This window comes from Tympanuchus pallidicinctus, unplaced genomic scaffold, assembly GCF_026119805.1.
Source record: "Tympanuchus pallidicinctus isolate F22 unplaced genomic scaffold, pur_lepc_1.0 scaffold22, whole genome shotgun sequence".
In the NCBI taxonomy this organism is placed as follows: Eukaryota; Metazoa; Chordata; class Aves; order Galliformes; family Phasianidae; genus Tympanuchus; species Tympanuchus pallidicinctus.
The window spans coordinates 36,849,797-36,868,204 of NW_026294739.1; the positions used below are offsets into that span (position 1 = coordinate 36,849,797).

The following is an 18,408-nucleotide window of genomic DNA, read 5'->3' on the forward strand; positions in this document are numbered from 1 at the left end:
TACTTGATTTCATTTGGTGACTAAAGTCAGCATAAAGAAAATCGGGGCTTATTGTCTATACTGTGTTCTCTGCACTTATTTTCCTAAAATACAGCAATATGAAACTTTTTCCTTAGAATACAATTCATGTATGTTGCTACGAATCACTCTGATCTGAACCACACAAAGCAAAGTACCTCTTTTTCTCTACCATCTGGTTAGAAATGAGGTGTAAGGTAAGACCTACTAGTTGTAAGATCTTGAATGATATAATAGCACTAATACGAGACCCTTTTTTTATTTGACTGATTAAAATAATTAGCTCTGGATGTCAAACATACTTTGATAACTTTGCCTTCTTCTTGAGAACACCTGCAATTATTTGTGTGTGTTCTAAATATTGATCATATTTTTGCAGACATTTTTTTCCACGTTCTTTGGTTACTTTGATAAACATGTATAGTTACAAAATTGCACATACAGACACATTACTGCTATACTTGGTCATAAATCGACAAGTATCAGTAGCTACCAGCCTGAAGTAATCAGCTTCTCCTTAGAAAAGTAACTGAGAAATATTAATGCAAAACAAATCAAGAATAAAGCAAAGTTTTCTGTGTGCAGACTTAAAGGTGGCAATTCTCTCTCAGCCTGTTCTGCTCTGAGTCTTCAGAAAACTTGGTGGGAAACCCACTGGTCTAGCTCCACAGGATTTAATGTGCAATCGACCAGATGTGATAGCACAGGTGTCACAGGGAAAATTACAGTGCTGCTGCCTTTTGGCATGCCAGCATCTGCCTTGCCACAGAAGGGCATGTTCCCCAGGGTCTGCCACGGAGGTGGCAAAGGCATGAGTGTGCTTTGGGTGCAGGAGGCTGTGTGGGAAGGGAGTCTGCTGCTTGATCTGCACACAGCTTTGAGTTTGCTGTTCAGTTCAAAGAACTGAGACTGCCTTTTCTACCTCAGCAAGATACTGATCTATTTCCATTTGGCCATTATCTGGGTTAGAGGAAATGTATGCAAGCAGCTCCTGCTGATGAGATATCGGTCAGCGAATCTACAGAAGCAGGCTAGAAACAGCAGCTGGGGGAGAAACTTGCTCAGAAGGTTGAGTGGCTCTTCGTAGCATGAATTAAAGGCCTGCTGCTGCTTTAGGACCAGTCTCCACACACAGCCTTCATCTTATACTGTATATTTATTGCAGTTCCTTTCAGTGTGAGGGGATGGAATCACATCCCTGCTTCTGGGGTCTGAGGGCACAGGGCTAACTGCCTGCAGTCACTGGAATGAGGGGCCTGGCTCTGGCAAGCACCATTCATTGCAAGCCTGAAAAGTGTTTTGCTCTGGCAGATCCTGAAAAGTGATGTAAACTGTCATTCAGCACTAGAGGGTAAGGGCCTAATCTGGGTTAGGTTTCTGGTTTTAGTACCCCATTACCTTTTCAGCACATGTGATGGTGGCAGAGAGCATTGCAGAGAGCGCTGAAGCTCCATGTTTTCATATGCACAGTTGTTGCAGGATTTACCCCAACACAGGTTATTCTTGGGAGTAATTTTTTTACTTACTCGTTGTTATCCTGTTTTCTTTCATTCCTAAAAGCTTTTTTCCCCCTTCTCCTGCACTCCCATCCCCCTGTTGTCTTTGTGCCTGGTATTTTTCCACACTTTATTTCCTAAAAGACTAGCAGGTTTGACGATGCATTGTGATTTCTTTTCTACAGGGCTTTATGAAGGAAGCTGGAGGCAGTTCTCATTAGTCTCACTGACATCTTTTATCACTTATCAGAGGAACAAGCAAACGGAGAGCAATTCCTTTGATCATGGCAAAAGTAGAAAGAGTATTAAAAACCCTATGAAGATTCACTAAGTAGAAAGTGGAAAAGACAGTCTGTGGCATGTTTCAAAGAAGTAACATGATTTAAAGTTGCCAGATTTGCTTGTATATATTAAAGAATTGTTAATGATGTTACATTTTACATGCATCCTAGGGTTTTTTTGTTGTTGTTTTTTTGGTTGTTGTTTTTTTTTGTTTGTTTGAGAAAGAAGCGAAGGAGTTCTTCAGTAGAATGGATAGGTTAGATCAATTGGAAAATAATCTCTAAAGGGTGAACTATGTCAGAAAGGAATTCTGTGATTCAATGAAAATTGTTGAAAATAAGATTGTATGGTGGCACAATGGGTCGGAAAGAAAAAAAACACCCAACCCTGCTCTCATGGGAGAATGTTGAAAAATCTTAAGAATTCCCATTCTGTGGTGAATCAATGTGCCGTTTGTGAAGGCCGCGTAGGAGCAGCAGTACTTGCAATTATCCACATGTACCTGACTGCCCAACTCTGACCTCAGTCTGTCATTCCTTCTTTGTTCTATGGGAAAATCAGATTTTTCTGAGTATTGCCTCACCTAGCATGTTGCCCTCGTTGTGTGTCTTCCATTATTAGCAACAGGGCAGTGAGAAATGACGAAGAATGCATTCCTCCCCAGAGCTATTGAGCATTCTGCAGTCTAGAGCCACCAGTGTTTTTCTAAATAGCTGGAGCTCAGTTAACCCACTGCTTATACATACCTTTCTGACTTCTGCATGTGAGCAGCTTGTATCTCAAAGCATCAGATGCGAATTACTTTTGAATGCCCTTGTCTTAAGCAGTAAAAATACAGAGACCGCAACTATTTAACCGTTTTCTTCCAGCATAGACACTGTGTCATCCTTGCCCTGCAGTGTTCTTTACTGTCACAGCTAATATTTAACTATGTTGAATTTGATTCTGATATGATGCAAAGTAGTACATTTCTATAGCACTTTCTATGCAAGCATCCCCTGAGTACTTTGTGATCAAGCTAAAATTGAACTGCATACAAATTCCTAAAAGATGCATTTAAAATAAACTGGTAAATAGGAGGCAGAAATACATGTATTCAGTTCAATGTTAAAATGGGCAAAAGGATGTCAGAGTAACAGAGGAGAAACTGATGTAGTATTTTCCTCCATAACAGCCTTGGAACGTGATGCTCTGAGCAGTGCAGTGTACTGCTCTCACGATACTGACCAGAATGAGTTGTGTGACTACTGTGAGTGACCTGGAGGTGGTGAGTGAAGTAACATATAGCTGGGTTATCAGCTCTCCATGTGTGTACATGCTGTTCTAACACTTCTTCTTTCTGATAAGCAAACAAGAAAGCCACACAATTCCTTGTGATACCTGACCTCATTTGTATACTAGGAAGACAGTGGGAGGAATAGACAAATAGTTTTGAGAGACCCAAATAGTGGATCCAAGATGACTTTTTTTGGTTTGTTTTTGTGCCAGATCAAAGGCTTTGGAGATAGAGCAAACACTGGGTGGTATTTCAGCACTTAAAAAAATAAAAAATAAAAAAAAATAGTTGCCAGAAGTTGTTAGCGTTGTTAGGATGGACAGGTGATGAGGAAGAAGGCTGAGTTAGATCCTTCTCCACATCTTGTGATCTAAATGAAAAGCAGACTGACCTATCATCTTTCACATTATTACAAGACTTTCTTTTAATCTTTTTCTTCTTCTTAAAAAAAAAAAAAAAAAAAAAAAGTTTAAGGTAGCAGCGTGGTCACCACTGTTTCTCCTTTACGGAAGAAAACTGCGGAGCCTGGCAGTGTGTTAAGCCTACTGGAGGAAATTAGATTTTTGCATTTCACATGCTTTTTTGAGATTCAGAATTCTATTGAAATAGGAAAACAAAATATGAAGAGAGTGTACGTTCAAGCTACAGCAGTCATTAAATAAATCCCAGCTGAGTTTGGGGAAACAGGCAAATTAGGAAGCTAAGATGTCTCTGGAGCCTGTGCTGCTGCAGCCAAACCTTTGCAGTGAGGTGAGTTACATTTCTGTTGGCGGAGTGGTGAGGTCTGTTGAACTGCGTGGTGACATTGTGAGAGGGATGCCAATGGCAGCTATAAACACATCCAGCAGAAAGACAACCTCTGGGCTGACGCAGAAATAGTCTGACAAGGTCTTCCATGTGCTTCCTCTCACTGTGATTAGATGACCTTTGTTTTGGCATTTCCTCTGTTTGGTTGTTTTTTCTGCTGTATTTACTGCTCACTCATGTTCTCTGTTGTTAGTGTCAGTGGCATGCTACAGGGTGGGAGCAATAAGGAAAACACGCTGAGATCAGATAAAGGATCCTTATCTGCCTCTCAGCGTAGGCATTTGGAGGGTTTGGGGTGGTGGCAGCAGATGAGGGCTGTTTGAGAGCCCATCGTTTTCACAAATGGACATGAATTACTTTCCCAAACAGGAGATTTATTTGGCAAATAAAGCTATCATTATGTTACCTCACAGCATGTCAAATCATAATTTTAAATAGATTTAAAATATAATATTTAAAATACATTCCGAGGTTACAGTACAAATGAAGCTCCTTACGGTTGCTATGTGGACCAGTCAGATGCACGGGAAGCGTATTAATTGAGGAACAAGTCAGTAGGGGTCACTGCTGCTTGTGAAGACTACATAATTTATACCACTGTTTGTTTACTGGTAAACAAGTGTCCTCTGTGATAACTCCTCAAGATAAAAAGAAATGTAAGTGCATAAACCAAATCCCTTCTTCCTGTCAGTCTCTCCGAATTAATGTTTTACCTTACAAATCCTCATGACCCTTTGTTCTCCAGAGAAGATTAAATGAAAATAAACTTATGTTCTTCCTTTACCAAAGTTTGCCAACATCAGTTCTGAGAATGAGGCCATCTGTTATGTGACTGAGCTCCACTCCTTGCCCACCCATTTATTTGCTTCCTCCCAGATTGCTCTTCTCTCCTTGTCATTCCCAAATAACACACTTCTCTTCCTGGCTCTGCATTCTTTGAGTCTCTTCTTTTGATCATCACAGTTTAGTTTCATGGCAGACTTCATAATCTCATGGGCACCAGAGCCCTCTGCCAAGGTTTATGCAGATTTAAAGCCTGGATTAATCTGGCCTGGTATTTATATAAAATGTTCTGAACATGGCAAGCACTATAAAAGCACTGTATATTATTACTGAGTCCATGGAAATCCCCCCTGCTAACTCAGCACATATTAAGCTGCTGTTCCTGGAGGTAAGGTGAAGTGACAGAAATAGCCAAATCTATGTCTCATCTTTGGAGACTGCATCTTTTTTCTCTCTGGTTTTGTTTTTGTTTTTTTGTTGGTTTTTTGTTTTTTTTTTCCCTTCCAGGATTTCTGGAAGAAGCTAAATAGATGAGAGGGGAGACCCCCCTCAAAGATTTCACCTCCTGAGAGTATTGTTTCACAGATTTTGGCATAGCTTCCCTGCCTTTCACTGCTGCTATGCTGCCCAACTCCCTCACGCTGTTTCCTAAGCACTTTTGAAAGCCGGTAGCCTTGGAAGAAACCTTTCTGGGGATATAAAATCTTGGTGCAGGGGGGGCTGCTTTCAAACTCTGGTCTGGTACCCATGCTGGGGGAAAGCAGCCTCCAGATCCCAGCTATCCCAGCAATCCAAAAGATCCCAGCACAAAACGGGGACTGTAAGCCTATAGCCAGATCTTTAAGGAGCTGCTTCCAAAAATTTTTTATTACTTAAAGCGTACATGAAGAAGATGAGTAGTGACTACAGCCCAAGGTTAGTCAATGTGTCTCCACCTTCCATGTTATTAACAAGAGGATGATGCTTGAAATAAGGTGTGTATATATTAGCGAGGCACCGGAAGAAGTTGCCCAAAGAGGCAGTGGCTGCCCCATCCCTGGAGACACACAGGGTCAAGCTGGAGGGGGCTCTGAGCACCTGATGGAGCTGTAGGTGTCCCTGTGCATTGCAGGGGAGTCGGACTAGATGGCCTTTAAGGCTCCCTTCCAACTCAAACGATTCTGTGGTTCTATGCTGTATGGTAACTTGAGCCATGGCCTGACCCACTGATTGAGCACCTGGGGAAAGAACCCTGGCAGCCCTGGAAGCACAGGTGAAGGCAATTCAGCTGTTTGACCAGAGGGGTGGAGCCTGGCTGTACCTCTCTTAGACCTCATTTAAGAGCCAACTGCCCCGGGAGGAGGATCTCTGGTTGGAGATCCTTCCTTGGTGAAGCTTTCCCCTGCAAACCTGGAATCTTCTGATAGGGGTGAGCAATCTTCTTCCCTTCCTTTATAATGCCTTTCTATTGTCCTTCCATCATCATACCTCTGTTGTGGCACCTTTTCCTATTGTACTGATCTGTCAGATTGCTACGTATACGTACTGTTTAGGATATATTCATGCCTTTATGTAAATAAATTATTGGAGCTTTAAAATATCGTACAGTAGTCAAAATCAAAATGTGCCCAGCTCTCATTTTCCCACTGGGGGTTCAGCAACCTAAAATGGAGTCAATAAGCTTTTGTGGCACTGTTCAGAAGGCGTTATGGGTTCATTTATTTTTACTTCCCTCCCCCCATTATTTGATAGTTCTTTTAAGAGTTGCGAGTTTTACTTGGTTCCTTTTGATCAGAAGGAAAAGGTACTGCAGGAACTGAGGTGCTGCAGTGACTCTGGCTTTGAACTCACCAGGTCTAAAAGCCTGCAAGAACATTTTCTCTTTCAGCTTTCCAGCCAGCTCATAGAGCTAGCTGGCTGATAAAGGGCTCTGTTAAATTGTCCTGAAGGACAGCTAGAGAGCTGGGCGCTGTAGCCTGAGCTCACAATGGAATTGATACGCGTATATATTTAGTTTAACCATATTAAAACATAAGCGGCAGGCTTGAGAGGTGTGTGTATATATATATTTAACTTCAAGCAGTTCAATCCTTTCTGTTTTTTAAAGAAGTTTATTTTTCATTCGCATGCTTGCAGAGGTGCCGTCTCCTACAAATGCTGCAGCTCCATCTAGTGGCACTGCAGGCAGTTGGCGGGGAGCAGGCAAATCTGAGAAATTCAGGCCGTGAAAGAAGGTGTTAGGATTCAAATTTGTGTTTTTGGGAAAGTTATGTGGGATTTTATGGGTATCTGGGTCTACTGGAGCAGTGTTTGGAATGAAAAATATTTAGGTAACTGTCGTTTGGAGAAATGAGTTGATCAGAGAAGGCCATCTATTTCTCTGTCATTTTCCCTTGCCCAAGGAGCCACAGACATAAAGATATGAATTACTGATAAAAGAAGGTTGTGTATTTTAAACTGTGTGTGTATATATAACCATGAGGTCCTTGTGAAAGTAGTTTTATCTGAGTTTCTTAAAACATCTGGAAAACATCTATTAAGCATCAAAACACCCAAATCTGTTTGCTTCATTCATTCATCTGTCTGTCCACCCATCCACAGCATACAGAGATTGTGTGTTTGTATATATGAGCAGTAGATGTTATTCTGCTCTCAGTTATGGTGCAACAATTTATTTCAGTGTAGTTACTCTCAACTATCACTGCCTTGATGTGAAATTTGTGTCTTGTGTATCTGTATATGCAGCAAATTCTCACTCGCAGGGTGTGATGAACATATGTTGCAATGTGATCTTAATGCAAACAACAGGTTGGTTCTTTGGGGTTCTCACCTTATCCAGATGGGAGCTCACATTCAGTGTTTTACACCATTACATCCACGTTTAGTTTTTCAACACATCTAGCTCTTGCCTTTGATCTAATAAGAAAATAAACATTCTTGATTTGATTTGCTCAGCTGCTGTCTGAGCCACAAAACCTTTCTAGATTCCAGCTTGTGACCTGAGCTGGACTCCCATGCCTCTCGTACGTAACTGTTGAATTCAGTAAATGTATTTAGCCTTATTAAGATTCAGAAAAGCAAATATTATCCTCTAGTGATGCTGCAGATAACAGCAGTTAATAACAAGTATGTGATAAAGATCACAGGATTCCCTGTAAACAAGATGCTGCATTGCACAGAGAGCATCTTGTCTGCATATGTTTCATAAGTAACTAGGCATCCTCATGGGCTTCTTTAGTTATTTTAGAAAGTTGTGTAAACAGCATTATCTACTTAATGCCCCAAATGATATAATAATTGATATGGAAATGGGGCAAAGCTCAATAGATTGTAGTACAATTCTCTGTGGACTCTCGGAGATGCTCTGCCCAGATTTTATTTAAATTTTATTCTGGCTTGTGTGTATGCAGTCTGTGGTTTGTTAAATATGCTGGCCAGATGTTGGGCAACATTTTCTTTTTTTGACCTTTCAGGGGGGAAAAAAAAAGAAATGTGAATGTATACTTGGATTGTTATCTTCTGTATACTTCAGAGCAAAGTGTCAGTAACAGTGAGAAGAGTAAGAGCATACTGGAAAGCTCTGGTGCATTGTCTGCTGTTTGCTTCTGCTGAATGGCAGGGGAAGCGGATCATCGTGGATTGCTAACAGCTCTGATACTCTCTACTGCTTGTCTCTTTCTTCTGGTTTAGATTACAGGAGCAAGGAAAAGAAATACTGGAGATTTAGGAATTGCTTAAAACTGGAAAGTGTGTTTGAGAATATTTTCTGTTCCTTCCTGTTGAAAATTATATTATTTACATTTTATATATTCTATATGCTACATATGCATGATTAAAAACACATAAGGTTTTCTCTTTTGCTACTTTTAAAAAGCAGCAGATAAAATATTTTACTATTCACCTATTACCTCTTTTAATATATCACTCAGATTTCCTCAAGTATTTCTGCCACAGACATCGTGTGCAATTGTCTCATGGATAAAGCTGTGTTGTCGACCTCCAAGCTGAACTTAAGAACATGCAATGGAGGCATCTATCTGTTCTGCAAAACAGTACAGCCTGTAATGCTTGGCCATTTATCCAGACAAGCAGTGTGGTCTCCAGACCACTAAATGAGACTTGGAGAAAATCACTTCTCTTATTTGCACCACAATTCCCCAGGCTGTAAAATGGGGAAAATGATATATTGGAATAAAATATAAGTAAAACATAACATAATAGAAGAGGGCAAAGCAATACCATTATTCGCTGCCATGCCAACAAAAATTGGTTAGCTATATGTCAATTAATCCTACAGAGATGGAAACTTACAGCATTACCACCCGTTAAGTCTAAGCAAGACTTTTCTGATGCGCTGCTTTCCTGGTACTCAGCCTAGCTGGACAACATGCAGTGCTGCAAACAGTGAGGGGTGGGGGACAGTAAAAGTGGGAAAATCATTTCTTCCTGTAGTTTTGGTCTTTCACCACATAACTGCTGTGGAGGTGGAGCAGAGTCATGGCTGTGTTCCCTTCCTGCCTCAGCTCCAACCTGCCTGAGCATGGCGCAGACATGCTGCTGTTGTCATGGCTTTGTCACTGTTTCAGACAGGATCCCATAAGAAGGTGCTACCTTTGGTCCATTCTAACTTTGTTGGTATGGTGTATTCTGGGAAGATCAGCCTTTGAATCTCTTAATTACTCCCAATTCTCATACTTTTGATACAACTAGAAAAATATACTAATATATGTTAAATAATGTAAATAATACACATATTTTTGAGTTTGATCACTAGCTGTTAAAAACTACTTAAAATATTAACTTTCCATTCTAGGCCCTTCTATTATTCTGTATTTTTTCCAACCCATTATTCTTGTAACAATGCACAACAGTGTTTTTCAGGTTAGGTGCGTTTTCAATTAGCTGATTTTTTTTTTATACACCTGGGAGGCAACTTAATACAGTTATTTCTAATTTACAGACAATGTAGTTGGGCTTTTGTTCCTGGATTACAGGTCTAGAAGTACACAGGGAACTACGTTCTGTAGAAAATAATGAACTGTGCTAGCATGGCCTGCTAGTGAAGCAGCTAAATACAAATGTTTTCAGCTGTTAGAAAGCTTTCACAACAGCATTAGAGGCAAGTGTAGCTGTCAGATACAGTGATGGGGTCCCTCAAGAAATTAATGTAATATTCCAGAGCCACTGAAACGGTGCCTGTTACCAGTTGGGCAGTTACCAAGGCAATGCCCAATTTACATAAACCTCTGAAAGACAACAGAGAAGCACATGCTTTGGACAGATTGTCCATTAGCCACGTGTCTCACAGCTTGATAATCAGAATTAAATACTGCCATTCTTTAGCCAGATGTTCTCCTCAATAGCACCCTTCCGTAATAGGAAGGAAGTACAGGTATATTGCATGGGTATGAATTTTGCATTCAGGTCTGAGCTGCACTTGGAGATTGCTTCAAACAAGGATGCACCTTCTGCCACATCTGATGGAGTGATTCAGTAGTATTTCTCACTCCTGCTAGGGCTGATTGTTAACCTTCCCTCCAGTCCTCCCTCCAGAGACATTAACTTGGGTAGGATTCAGCATTCTCAGAAATGGCAAAGTGCTGTTTGATTGGGCTTCACCTGGAGGAGGAAAAGCCTACAGTAAGTGTCCAAAGATGCATCCTTTAGGTTGCATTGACTGAAAAGATATTTTTCTTCTTGAAATGAAGTAATTTTCCTATAAGCAAGCAATACTGTTCATTCTGCAGCTTTACTGCTTTGTTCATGGTATTTTCCTGACTGTCCACACAAAATGGGTTATATTCAAAACACTATCAAAATTAACAAACTATACAAAACTTTTTGTTACACGTTTATTTCCAGAAGTCTTAATGAGCTTATGTCTAGAGTAAATATAAAATTTCCCAGCATGTTGAGAAATACTTGATATTTTTTCTCCCTATGAAAGTTATGTTATCTTAACAGGTAATTTCCAATTATTACTCTTTCAAGATATTGTGTTCAGGAAAAGGAGCAGGCAGCTTTGCACTTTAGAGAAATTACTTCTTATATTCATTTTACATATTCCCGAACTGCAAGCTCTTTCAGGGAGAAAACACGTACGGGATCTTTTTTTGCCTTCCATTCTTCCAGTTTCTCTTGCAAAGACAAAAAGTCCTTGCCGAGCTCATACGCCAAAGTGATCATTGCTTCTAACAATGGAATGTAGTACTTGTGACTGCTACGCATGCACAGGTGTGACAGAGCCTTTTCCCCGTATTCGAAGGCACTTGCTGCATTTCCCAGGTCCTTGTGGCACACCACGACAGCACAGAGGGTAGGGACAGTTGCAACAGGGTTGCCTCTGGTCAGCCTCTCCTGCAGACCGATGACTTCTAACAGGATTTCCAAAGCCTTGTTGTACTGGCCACCCCGCAGGCAGCCGTATGCTTCCTGAAGCTCAGGCTTTGTTAAAAAGTCAATAAATTTTTTTGATCTCCTGATACATTTCATTGAATACAGAAGCCTCAGGTAGTCCTTAAAGGCCAATTTTCTCTCATTGATTATTTCGTCTGTGAAGTTCCCTGTTAGGGCTTTTTTTGGAAAGGTCATATCTTCCATTTCCTCACTGAAGTCCTCCAGAAGATTTCTGTGCAGTTTCTCAAAATCAGAATAACGCCGTTCGATTACAGACTTGCTGCTGTCAAAGCTTCCAGTTTGCAAAATTATGATTTTATACATCTAAACACAACAAAACAGAAAAATGAGAAGGACCATCCTAACCCTACTGCAGCCACATCTTTCTGTACAAATACTTTGCTTGTAACAGCCGTGGCTGCTGCAGTCATTGTCAGCGAACAGAATGAATTTCCCAGACTTAGTAGTGAATGCAGTGTAATTTACGTTGGCCAGAACACTCAGAAATGTTTATATCAGACATTTCTAGGGATTTGGAGGCATTATTGGTGCTGTGAAAGAAGGAATATTTGGCATTAATATTTGGTGTATGCAAAAATAAGATGGAGCAACTCTGGAGTCTCTTTTCCCCTCTAGATCTTTGTCCTGTAATTCATACTTGTCATATAAATAATTCAAAGAAGTGACACTTCTACAGAAGTCTGTATGTGCTAGCCAAAATCCTTGTCTAACAGCAGCACTGTCCCACATTACCAGTACTCAATTGTATGGCTTCTGTAGTTCTTCACTAGCGTAAAATAACTAATGAATATGATATTCAAAATAGCTGCAAAATAACATTGAGTGTTATGTGTTGTACAAATATATTCTCCTGTGGTCCTGATCCAAATACAGTAATACTGAAGAATGGCCAAATACCTGGTATGCGTAAACCAGTGGAGCTCCAGGGGGGCCGGTTTAGCCGTGTCCCTGTGCACCAGCCAAGGGCAAGGACTGTTGGCTTGCTAGCCTTTGGATGATGACCGTGTTCGCATTCAAGTTTCTCCCATTCTCACTGAATTATACAGCAACTGGAGCAGTTTAATGCACACAAGTTGTTTTCTGTGCTGGTATAGAAGGGTGCAAAACTGTACTAGCAATAGTTTCTTTCTGATTCTATTCCTTGTTTTTTTTTTTTTTCTTCAAGAGAAATTCTCTGTTTTAATCTTCATAAATGATCTTTACAGGCACTTCTTGAAAGGCTTGTAAATTTGAGCTGACTTCTCTGATCTCTTTTCATTTATAGGCACTGTGACATTTTCCTGTATTTTGCCCTGCTCCCTGCTGAAAAGTGTATATACTCTTGAAGTGTATCCAAAGCAATCATATGAGCAGTTTTTAAAGTTATCATTTTATCAAGGGCAGCTAAGTGAATAATTTACAAGTACTTGATTTTATTTTTTTTTTTTGTCTTTATGGAGCATGAGAAAGGGGAGAAATGATGTTTAATTAAACTGTCATTCAGATTGGCTCAATTTTGTTGTAACGTAGCTGTGTTTAACTACCTGCATGTACACCAAGTGATAACCTTGTCCTCTTACAGCTGTACTAAAATATTTTTAATCAGTCAGCTGGATACTCTCCAGTGTGTGCAAGACAGTAGCATCTAAATAGGTGTGTATAGCATGCAACAAGATCCTAGGATAGTTTCTGGACTGTAAATGTACCTGCTTTAAATCCTGAGCTGCATCAGTAACAGCAGAATGACTATTAGCATTTTTAATTTATAGATCCTAGAGGCTGCTGCAAAACATCCCTTTCTGAGCATCACCAACCAGGGTACTGAAAGAGACTTGCTCTAGCTCAGTTCTCCACAAGTCCAGGAGTAGAATTAGAAAAAAAAAACAAGTCTCAGTGCTTTGAGGAAAAGATAGCAGAAATCCAACCTGTTCTTCATTCCTGCCCCTCACACTCGTGCTTCACTTTAACATGGAATAGAAAAATGTCATTTAATGGACCTCTGGGTAGGGAAGGGGAACAGTCCCAGAGGAGTGCTAGCTGGTGCGTGTCTTAAGCTTTGTCAACAGCAAAGAATTTTGCACTTGTGCTAACATAAATCTTCAATGTGGAAGTTATATAAATATAATGCAGCTGTTAGTGCAGCCTGGCTCAGTGCAAGTGTAATCTCATGGATATTTTTATACTTGTATGAATTTCTTTAATGTTAACAAGCCTATAGGTGTGAAGGGTATTTGAATACTAATTTGCTTGATAGCACTTCTCTACTGCTGCAGGTCTTATGAAGCAATTGTCAGAGGGTTTTTTAGGGGCAGATCCACCAGCTATGCCTATGTGAACAGTGAGAACAGGTTCTACTTGGTAGGATTATGGCTTGCAAAACTCAGGCGTCAGTGAGTCTTTCATGTAGTGAAGCGTGCTGTGTGCTGTGCAGATCCCTGTAGAGTGAATAAAAATTAATGATCTTCTTACATATTCATTTTTTCACTTACCACGTATTTAGACAAGTGGTGCTCTACAATTCTGGTTGATGGAATTTCAAATAGGAGCTTGACCTGTCTACACTGGCTTTTTTCATTCCTCCAGTATTCCTGAAGCTCCTTAGTAGTCATTGAAGAGTTGGGACGTAGGGATGCTTTGGAATCTAAAAATGATATATTTAGTATTTCAAATTATATTGTGTGTGGAAGGAAACCTTTTACACATTTATTGTGAAAGCAGAGCTTGGAATTTCTTCATTGTAAAAGCAAAACCTAGAGCATGATAGATTAAATGATTTCTCTGCTAACAAAGACAGCTCCAGATGCTCTGAGGAAAACTGTATTGCTCTGGAATTGGAAAGACAATAAATTTGCTGTAATGTGTACATTTGTTATTATGGAAAAGCATTGATAAGAAGCATTGCATGTCCAAGTTGTAACCTCAGGCACAGTCTGAGCAGGAGGTACATCTCCCCATTCTACAAGCAGCCCCACCAAATCCTGACTTGCTCTTCTGAGTCAGGTTCTTCTCCAGGGTAGGAGGAGACAAGGCTAAGATGTTTCTATCATTGCTAAGGTGAGGAGATAATACAAAGCAGATGCAAATTCAGACTAGTGTTGAAATACTGACCATATTCAAATACTGGGACCATGCAGTAACAGGCTAAAGCTGAGAGCGAATGAAGAGGGTGTACAGTGATAGGACAAGGGGGAATGGTTTTAAACTGAGACAGGGGAGATTTAGGTTAGGTATTAGGAGGAAGTTTTTCACCCAGAGGGTGGTGAGGCACTGGAACAGGTTGCCCAGGGAAGCTGTGGATGCCCCATCCCTGGAGGCATTCAAGGCCAGGCTGGATGTGGCTCTGGGCAGCCTGGTCTGCTGGTTGGCGACCCTGCACATAGCAGGGGGGTTGAAACTACATGAGCATTGTGGTCCTTTTCCAGGCCGTTCAATGACTGAAGGAGAAACTCAAGTAATTAGCTCAGCTGAAGAAGGAATTCTCACATCCTCCTTTTCTTTTGTAGCTGAAGTGATGCCACAGTGATATTTATTTGTGCATCTCCCTCACCACCCACATACAGTCACAATCATGCAAAAAGTCCTCTAAAAACGTAGGTCAGCTGGTTTAAGTGTTTGCTCATGGGGGAATTTGACATAGCTTTCCAAAAGGGTGATTTCTCTGTCTTTGAAATGTGGTGACAACAGTTTTCATGAGGTGGCATAGAGGCTAGCAAAGTGGATTAAAAAAATGGTGTATCTGTATTTCAGTGGGCACATCATTCTCAGTCTTCTGTCAGCAATGTTTCTGTCAATGCAGTCAGCTGAAGTCTTATCCAGCATTCAGACAATGGAAGTGAATGACCACAGATGAGTGGGAGGATAAATGCTTGATGCAGAGATAGAAACATAAAGTACTTCCTCAGTGGCCCCATTTTTACATGTTGTTAATCGTTTGGTCATACAGTTTCAATTATCAGTGCCTTTGGGGTTTGGCTCACTCTACAAAGCATAATTTATTAGAAAGAGGTGCTGTTTATAACAGTTTTACAGGCTGAAAATCTTGATGAAATTGTATATGTTATGTTTATATTTAATATTTTATTCAATAACATATGACAGTAATGTTTGGCATAGTAAAAGCCCAGTGCTGCTTCTTCACAGGGTGTGTGAGAGACTACTGCCTCAGGTTCATATCAGTCAAGTGCCTGGTGTCCCTGCTGATACTACTTTACTATTGTAGTAAATAAAGCAATTTATTTTTTTTTAATATAACGGATTAACAGCTATGTGAAGAATAAAATGAAAGAGTGGTATCTACCTTGGTCCTTGGAACCTTTGTCTTTTTCTGGATTTTCTTTGCTCAGTTCACAAGAAACTTCAGCTTTGGGTTGACTTTGTTCTTCGTCAGGAGGAGCTGTGATAGAAAACGTAGCGATTGTACTTGCAGCTTCCAGCAGCTCCCTTTCTGCTGTGCACTCTGGGTCCTGCTCCATTGCAAAGCTGTCACAAAAAATTATAAAAAAATGTGACATTACTTAGTGACATGCCTTTAGAAGATCCAGTCTGGTAATCTTTTTTACTGGCTTGCTCCCTGTGAACATGTATGAAGGCAACCGTTGTTTTATGGAAAGTAAAGGGAATCACTGAAGAACATAACTTCATTGGGAGGTGATTTATTGTTCTTGTATTTTGCCCTCAACCTCACAAGTGTTAGTTCAGATGAACTCTGAGATTATTAGCATCACTATTAGCCTGGCTTTCTTACATTGCTAGAAGTTACTGTTCTAAAGACTCCCAAACTTGCCATCTGTTCTTAATCATTATGTTGGCCCATAAGGCAAAATAAAGTGATATCTGTAACAGTATAATATTTTAGTTTTATTTCATAGTTTCAGGTTCTCTCCAGAGATTTGTCACTACATGTTGAGAATAAAGTGAGCCTGATAACGCCTCGTTGGAAGGTGATCAGAGTTTACTATGCACGGCATTTAGTCCATACGCTGTGCTGATAGGTTTGTAGGTCTGTCCTCCTTGTACAGATGTTTTGCCAGATACTCATAAAATGCTTAACAAAATATATACCTACTCTGTAGAGTGGACTGGTTATTCTGCCATGTAAACGTCCCCTTAAGATGTTGTTGTTGTTGTTGTTGTTGTTGTTGTTAAGTAACTATTTAAAACATCATTGTGTTCTACTAGCAGTTGAGAATGTTTTAAGAGCATCCTAACAACTCTGCCAGGAGGCTGTGCTTGGTTAGTATGAGGGAGATATTCTTCATAGTTCATCCAGTGGGTGGAAATCAAATAACATGAAAACCTGCTCTAAACGAATCTGAGTTTCCTTGCTAGAAATGTAAAAATAATGCACAAGGAGAGGTTATTAAGCAAGGCAGGCAGAGGTGTTACTACACATCGTTTTGCCACCACTTGTCTTCCACACAGTTGAGCAATGCCTGACACAGAGGTGAGGAAACTCCTTCAGCAGACCTATTGATTTCTGGTAAACTATACAAGGAAAAGCAATTACTTTCCCTGCTGGAAATAACAGAAGTGCTTTCCTCTAACAACAGCCTTTCTTTTGCTTGCCTTGGCTGTAGAAGAACGTACACATTGTAACTCTCATTATTAAGAGAACAGTGAAAGCCCTTATTTTTGGAATTTGGACTAGGGGGATGAAGTCTCTTCGAACTTGATGAGTAGCCAGTTATTTCCAGTTGTGACAGTTTCTACCAAGAGTATAAACTTTCCAATCTTTGTTTTTCACGTAAGTATAATCTCAGATACACCAGATTGAATCAGAAAAATTTCCTTGCTTGTGAGTTTGTCTAACCTGACAAGCAAGAGTGTATTTATATTCAAGTATACATATTTACATATATGTATATTTAATGTTAAATATGTTTATACATGTATGTACATACATAAGTGTAAAATATGATTCCTCAGAGAAATGCAATGATTTGCAAGACTTCAAGTATCTGCCTTGAAAACTATTTGTACTTCACAGAAACATTTTGTTTCACTTTCACACCTGCAAGTCACCGTAAGCAGTTTTAGCTAAACAACTATTTTTACACTTAAAAAAAGAAAAGAAAAATGGAAAACAATTCAAGGAAGCGTGCAGCAAATTGCAGAGTTTTACTTTGACCAGATACCGGGCCTGCTCTCTGTCAGAGTAAACACCACTCAAACTGAGTTACAAGTAACAGCAGAAACAGAGGTGCACAGAATGCTCACCTGCAAAATGCTGAGGAGGTTTTAGCTGTGGTGTGTGCGTAGTCCATAGGAAGTCAGGAGAGGCCTGCTTTGCATTTTTAAAAACAGACTAATACGTGTGTGTGTGCTTTGAGCAGGCACATTCTGTGTGTTACAGAAAGGAAGGAAGAAGTCTTGATTAAATCAGACTTCCTCGTCCAATTGGCTTGCTGTTTTGGTGCATTAAGTTTCCTATCTGCCTCAAACAGCTCGGCTGCTGTCTGCAGACAAGATGCAGCAATGCAGCTCCAGCCACAAGGGCAGGACTGCAAATCCCAGGCAGTTCTACATGTGCAAACATAAAGCGTGGCAGAGGAAAGCGCTGAACAGTCAATGCAATTACAAAATCAATGGAAATGTGTCCGCATGGATTTCTGAAACCAAAAAACCCCACGCTTAGCAAATAAGAGATTAGGAAAAATGAGTCAAATATGTAAATGCACTTATGTGGAAAAATATGCCCTGTAGGACTCTTTAAAGTAGAGACTTAACATCCAGTTCAGGAAAGAACATGCAGATGGTACCACAATAAATAGCCTTGTTCAATGTAAAATTGCACTTCTGACAGAAATCCTGATTCCACACAGTGCTTAAATATATGATTAATTTCAAATATCTGCTTAATTGAAGTTCAAAAAGGAACATTATCATATTTGACGTGACTACTAAACTTGAAATGAACTTGTGTGCGCCTAAAATTAATCCTGTACTTCAGCTCTTTATTGAGCTGAGGACAAAGCGAAGAAGAATGATGCATTAATCCACACATCCACTGGCCGAGATGCTTCCTATTGTAGTTCACTTTGCTTTGGAAATTTGCTTTAAAGCACTGAGATAACTATTTCTGGGGTAAGTAGTGTGGATGCTATCTCTTTAGTAATGTAAGTTTCCCTGTTGCCAAAGCTCACTCAATGAAAAACCAAGAGATTTTAATGCAGCACAAATGTGGGAGGCAAGCATCCAAAGAACCACATGGATCCTGCCCCACGCATTCCTTTAGAACAAACAATTTCAAATAATGTAAGATCAGGGCCAGAAACTGACAATGTCTCTCTTCAGCTTTATTCACAACATAAAACAATGCCAACTTTAACTTGGACTCTGTCTAAATGTAGACATTTTGCCAAAATAGTTGTC

At 40.1% G+C, this 18,408-nt stretch overlaps 2 protein-coding genes across 2 annotated transcripts in view; one reads left to right on the plus strand and one right to left on the minus strand.

Moving 5' to 3' along the window:
* The first annotated feature begins 6,051 nt into the window (after positions 1 to 6,051).
* Positions 6,052 to 18,408, plus strand: part of CYLD (CYLD lysine 63 deubiquitinase) — a 40,059-nt gene continuing 27,702 nt past the window's right edge. Inside the window, exon 1 of the mRNA XM_052687503.1 lies at positions 6,052 to 6,070. The gene's annotated coding sequence lies outside the window, so the exon portion shown is untranslated. The remainder of the gene's footprint in view (positions 6,071 to 18,408) is intronic.
* On the minus strand, positions 10,480 to 17,402 carry SNX20 (sorting nexin 20). The gene is made up of 4 exons (XM_052687505.1): positions 17,254 to 17,402; positions 15,335 to 15,516; positions 13,527 to 13,678; positions 10,480 to 11,361 (listed from the first exon to the last, which is right to left on the minus strand). The coding sequence occupies exons 1-4, from the start codon at positions 17,298 to 17,300 to the stop codon at positions 10,693 to 10,695; spliced, it is 1,050 nt and encodes a 349-aa protein (XP_052543465.1). The 5' UTR covers positions 17,301 to 17,402; the 3' UTR covers positions 10,480 to 10,692.

What these genes read in the sequence shown, in the direction of transcription:
- SNX20 (XM_052687505.1), bottom strand. Translation starts at nt 17,300, where the DNA reads ATGGACTACGCACACACCACAGCTAAAACCTCCTCAGCATTTTGCAG. An exon ending in ACCTCCTCAGCATTTTGCAG is followed by an intron (nt 15,517 to 17,253) that starts GTGAGCATTCTG and finishes TTTTTGTGACAG; the next exon opens with CTTTGCAATGGAGCAGGACC. An exon ending in ACCACTTGTCTAAATACGTG is followed by an intron (nt 11,362 to 13,526) that starts GTAAGTGAAAAA and finishes TGTTGTGTTTAG; the next exon opens with ATGTATAAAATCATAATTTT.